Genomic DNA, 6174 nt, shown 5'->3' with positions numbered 1-6174 from the left:
AACTAAGAAGGAGAAATTGATATACTGTGCTTCTGTTCATGCAACTGCTAATGCCATGTGTTGCTTGGTATTTACGATTTTGTGGTTATAAAGCTTCAAATTTTACTGTCATTTTTCATTTGGGCATACAAGACTGTAATCAGAATTTTTGTTTTCACAAAGCTCAAGAGTCTTTCGTTTGAGTTGTGTTTTAGTTTGTAACAGAGTCACGACAATACCTTTTTCCACAAGATAATTAGTTAGTGGAATTAACTTTATGTTTTGAATTTGCATTGTGTTTTGACTTGGCTTCCTAAAAAATATTGCACATAACGAGGTATTCCAGCTTTACATCACACGCCACTAATGGAATTTGCTTTTGTACTAGTCCTTGTACTTTCTGCCATTGTTTATTTCTGCTGCATCATACACCACTACTGTTGTTATCTTGCACAGATTCAATTAAATTTTCAAGCTGTTACCCATAGACCATAATTTTGAACATTTTACATGAGGCAATAGACATTAGTTTAAATTCTCAAGCTGAAAAATTTGTTGATTATTCTAAATTATACAACAGTACCTGCAACAGTAGCAGGCATCAACTTCCCACCATAGGTAGTGACATATAAATATACATTCATTAAAATAACTAAATGCTTTAGCATCATACCATTCACTATAGCGTACTTTCTCTCTGTTTTAGTCTTGTATGTTCCTTGGATTACTGGTATGAAAAACTAGAGTGGTACTCAAGTTAAAATGTACTTGTGCTAGAAAAAGAAAACACATTAATTTTGCACAAGTTTAAGATTTTAGATGGATTGGACAATTCATAGAAGAGATTAAAATATTATCTTTTTAACTTGAAATTTCTAAAATAAATAATGTAAATCGATCTGTTTATGCATTGTTTATTTTACTCATTTATGTTTAATATAAAACGTCCATTGATTTTTTTTTGCAATTAACAATTGTTGATGAATATAATCTTTTTATGTGTAAAGATGAATTCTTCACAACAAACCATTGTTGATGAATATACTCTTTCTATGTATAAAGAACTAACAACAATGATCAACACTAAGAAATTGAGTTACATAATTTTCCAAAAATGTGGAATACAAATTGGATTATTTTTCGTTAGGGCATTATATAGGGATGTCGTTAACAACTTTTTTTAATTATTGCAAAGGTATTTTCCAATTTAAGTATAATTTATTAAAAAAAAAAACAAGTAGATATTTTTATTATTGATCACAAATGTCCTATTTTATTGAATGAAAAAATTAAAGAGTTAAAAAAATTCAAATTAAGAGAGAAATAACGGGAACAAATTATTAAAAATCAAATATTTAAAATAACACCTTTTTTTTAAATTTAACTGGAAGCAATAATTAAATTAGATAAAGAAAATATATTTGAAAAAAAATAAAGTAAAGAAAAAATTAATATAGAACAATTCTTTAAAGGTAGTTTAATTCAAGAATTAGATATTGATTTTATAAGTTAGAATTGAATTGTATAAAAAAAATATATAAAATGGAGAAAAACATCTATACCCACAATTAATTTAAATTAAAATATTTCTCTATTTTTAATTTTAATGCATTTTAAATCTAAATTGAAAACATTCTTATTTTCTCGTTTCACGCAAGAGAGAGACAGGGAACAGTCTACATTTTTTTTTCTAACATTATTCTTATTTAAATATTATTAAAAGAAAGTATTAACGTTCTTCTTTACGTAATTCCATTAACTTTATATTCCGCCTTCTTAGTCTTAGGACGAAATTAACTCTCTATTTTGTATCAAACTACCATAATTTGCTTTAAAATTATTAAGCTAATTTAGTTTTTAAAAAGTGTGATATTATATATAGTTATTTGATTTTTTATTTCTAATATGCACACATCTCGGAAATGATTTTTGATGTTTTATTTTAGCATTCACAGAATATTCTCTTTGCATCTTCGTCTCTGTTGAACTTCTTTTCACCATCAAATGAAAAAAAAAATGTATTCATTATTTTCTATGGAAACTTTTTAAAATAATAAAAAATGTTTTTTTTTTATTTTTTTATTAATAAACTTTTGTAATAGTTACTGCTAGATATTCTTTATAGTCGACGGTGATATCTCACATAAGTTTTATAAAAAAAAATAAAAAAAATACTGAACCTAAACGGAATATTGTTATTTGCGTTTTTGGTGGTGTGCAGACAAAACAGAAAAGAAAAAAAAAAACAAAATATCTTCTTTTCCGGTACCAATTACATCTAATAACATCACAAGTCACAAATAAAAACCCATATTTATGCCATAAGTCTAAGTCACTCAACCCTTCGAATAAAATGTGACCTTCTTATATATTATATTATGAAATTGTTTAATTTTAATCCTCGGATTATCTGTCTTTTATGTGGGAATGGATGGTCGATGACCACTTCATAGTAAGATAGAATAATATGTTTAAAAAATAATAAATCTTTGTTAGAATTGTTTTGATCCCATATTAAAAAAATATATTTTAAATGTAATTTAATCTCACCAATCGACTTATATTTACACTTATTTTCGCTTATATATTATAAATATAGTACTTCTAACCATCTCCAAAACTATTGAATTAACCATTTATAAGAGTTCTCAGATAAAGTTTACATACCATAAAATATTTTGCAGAAGTTGCATTGTTACACATATCTTACTACCCTACACGCTAACCCATTAACACAATCAACCAAAGTTTAATTAACCATGTACCACAGAAAAATCAACCTACTTTAACACCTAATTATCCCTTCCAATTTCAACATCAACATGGTGTTTGTTCAATTGAAAAACTTGAGCAATGTCAGTGTCAGCAACCCCAGCACATCCACACTCAAATGTAACATCCAAGAAGTAGAGCATGAAAACAAGAGCAAAGGAAGTGCAGAACACTGGAATTGGTCCAAAGAGCCACATGAACAGAGGGAATGAGAAGTAAAAGGCACGCAAGCCAAGGGACCAGAAATAGCTGCCTCTGTTCACAGTGGTCGCAACATACTCAGCTGTGAGCATTTGGTGCCTCACATTTGAAGTCACTTTCTTGAAGGGCACGTTGATAAGGATACTTGCATGGCTATAGTACCTTATGGACTGAACATTCAGCAGAAATGCCAACAAGAAACACACCAATATGGAAAAGAACTTTATGGACAAACCAAGGTCACTCCTGTCCCCAAAAACCTCAGACACCACGGTTTTCTTCTCATGCCCACTGCTCATCAACACAGCAATCAGGGAACTCAACATTATAGCTGTGGAAGCCAAAAGGGTCGATGCCATTATGTTGTTCCTCAATGATTGCACTGCTAGAACCCCATTCTTCGATACATCCTTCACACAGTATCATCCAAAATCAATGAATTTTAAGGCAAAATTATTGATTTTTACAGTAATTACTTTAAAAAATTATAGCAAAAGACTTTCTATCCATGACCTATACCTCAAATAAGAAGAAGCAGGTTTGTGTGACTTGAAATCAAATGCACAGATAAAGCTGATGCTGTGTAAAACAAGGTCTAACTAAGACATGCAACGAGTAATATATACGTTCCCAAAACATGCGATGAGATTCAAGGTATATCAGTTTGAACCCAGAAACATAATTTTTGAAATTACGCAAAACCCAAGAATCAAAATCGAAACTTTTGAGCACCCACTGCACATACCTCCATCATGGCCTGGACCCAGATACGGCGATTGATTGCATTGACACCAATGACTGTTTTGGTGGGATGTTTCATGACTCGGTAGAAGAGCCAGAAATGATACACCGACATCATAAGTAGGCCACCAGGGACTAGTATGAAATCCAGATCCTTCTTTTCCATTGAATGACAATGTGTTAACGAATCTATTAACAAACCAAAGGGAAACGGCACACAGTAGAGATACAGAACAGAAAATGGATTTGGAGATTGAATGGTGAGGAAGATGAAAAAGTGATTATGGAAGATTGAAGGAAGAGAGGGGAAGTTGTACACGGGTATTGCCGTGAATGTATGGAAAGAAAATAATGAAATTTGGTATATATAGAACTATCAAACACATGGAGGAGTTATATGTCATGCACACCCACGCACCCAATCAAACACATGCCATTCCATTTTGACTCCCTATTTTCTAAAGTCATAATTGAATTCAGGTATAAATGAATTCAGGTATAAATGAATTCAGGTAATGTCTGTATAATAAATATATGATTTAAACTCTCCTTAAAATTTCAGTTCGGTTCTCATTTTTTTATTTGTCTCAATTTGATCATACATTTTGTAAAAACGAACACATGTTACCCTAATCATTAATTGGTTTCGGACGGCGTTAAATTAAGATCACGTAATGCAGAGAAAATGTACTGATGTGTGTTTCTCATTTACGTGGAGTGTTTTGATTAAAGAAAATGAAATCCCTAAAGTAAATATCCCTAAAGTCACATAACCATATTTTCTCTTTAATTTTTTATATTAATTATATGTTTTTTAATGAGATTGATACAAAAATAATATAAATAAATAATTAACTATTGTACATTAATAAATTTTTTAAATATATGTTTTCTTTTTAATTTTATGAGTTTTCCTTTAAAAATAAATTTATATAAATAAAATATATATAAAATACCGTAATTTATTATAATAATATTATTTTATGATAAGACAAAACATCACATCTTATATACTAAAGATTTATTTTAGTATTTTTAATATAATATTGTTAAATTATTTCATTTTATAGAAGTTAATCCTAGATCATACAGGTTAGGATAAAAAAACTTAATAAAAGTAAAAGTAATTTTATTAAAAAGTTTATATGATTAAATATTTATAAAGTCTTAAAATTATATCTATTACAGTTAATTTATGATTTTTTTATATGTTAATTATTTTATTTTAACGATATTAAAAAAATATATTAAGATAATATATTAATTTAATTAATAATCCAATTTAATCATATTCACTGGCCATTATTTTGAACTAAATTATTATAAATTTAATTTTTTAATTTTAAAATTTTTATAAAATTATGTGTATTTTAATTGAATATTAATATACAAAATTGTTTATATTATATTAAATTATTATATAAAAATAATAATTTATTTAATATTTTTTAATGAAAGAAAACATTTCTTTTTAAACTGAAATATGTTTATTATATTTTTTTAAAATTATTTTATTTTTAAATTTAAATAAATTCAACATATATATTATATTTTTAACTTTTCAAAGTAATAAAATTATATATCTAATGATTACAATAAAAAATTATTTTAAATAATTTTTTATAAAATTTAATATTTATGTATTTATATTTAAAGAAAAAAGATAATATTAAAATATTATGTAAAACTTGAAAATTAAAATATTAAATAAAAATTATAAATAAATAAAATAAATAATTAAAAATAAACTAATTTAAGTCTTAAGAATACTCTGTTTTAACCCACAATATATCCTGTAGGTGGTGAAACTTAAAAAAAGTTTTCTATAAAGTAAATAAAAGATAAATAAAACTTGGTTTTAAAAATATTAAATAAAGAAAAGTAAATAATGTCACATCACCCATTTTCTTTAATCAAAACACTCCACGTAAATGAGGAACACATATCAGTACATTCTCTCCTGCACCATGAAGTCTTAATTTAACACCGTCTGATATCAGTTAACGGTCAAGGTAAAATGTGTTTATTCTTACAAAAAGTATGACCCAATTGAGACAAATGAAAAAATGGGGACCGAACTGAGATTTTAATAAAAAATGGGGACCAAAAGAAGGTTTAAGTCATTAAATCAAAAATGATATCCTGTATATATTACTTAATAAACAATTTCAAAGTCATTAATCTATATACACAATAATAAAAGTTTCATTATAATAAATAACTTTTGGGAAAATAAGTTGTTATTTTATTAAGTTGTTACTTAATAATAACATTTAAATTATTGTTTAACTTTAAATGTATTTTGAATTAAATTTTATAATACAATTTAATTAAAAATAAATGGATATAATTTTTCTAATTCAATTAGATTAAATTTGTTCACATGACAAATTATATCTCAGATTGTCTGATTAAATTATTTATATCATTTATACATTTTAGTCAAATATCAATATAAAATGTCATTTAACATTAAAAAAA

The 6174-nt window shown here is 26.3% G+C and overlaps 1 protein-coding gene across 1 annotated transcript; it reads right to left on the bottom strand.

Annotated features, from left to right (window-relative positions):
• Window positions 1–2600: 2600 nt before the first annotated feature.
• LOC124829128 (TRP-like ion channel protein (Protein of unknown function, DUF599)) lies at window positions 2601–4078 on the bottom strand. The gene is made up of 2 exons (XM_047302593.2): window positions 3698–4078; window positions 2601–3362 (listed from the first exon to the last, which is right to left on the bottom strand). The coding sequence occupies exons 1-2, from the start codon at window positions 3857–3859 to the stop codon at window positions 2772–2774; spliced, it is 753 nt and encodes a 250-aa protein (XP_047158549.1). The 5' UTR covers window positions 3860–4078; the 3' UTR covers window positions 2601–2771.
• Between the last annotated feature and the right edge of the window lie 2096 nt (window positions 4079–6174).

The sequence above is a fragment of the Vigna umbellata genome, chromosome 1 (assembly GCF_029865625.1).
Source record: "Vigna umbellata cultivar VRB3 chromosome 1, Vumbellata_1.0, whole genome shotgun sequence".
Lineage (NCBI taxonomy): Eukaryota > Viridiplantae > Streptophyta > Magnoliopsida > Fabales > Fabaceae > Vigna > Vigna umbellata.
The sequence above is the reverse complement of the archived record's forward strand: the minus strand, read 5'-3'. Positions and strand labels throughout refer to the sequence as shown.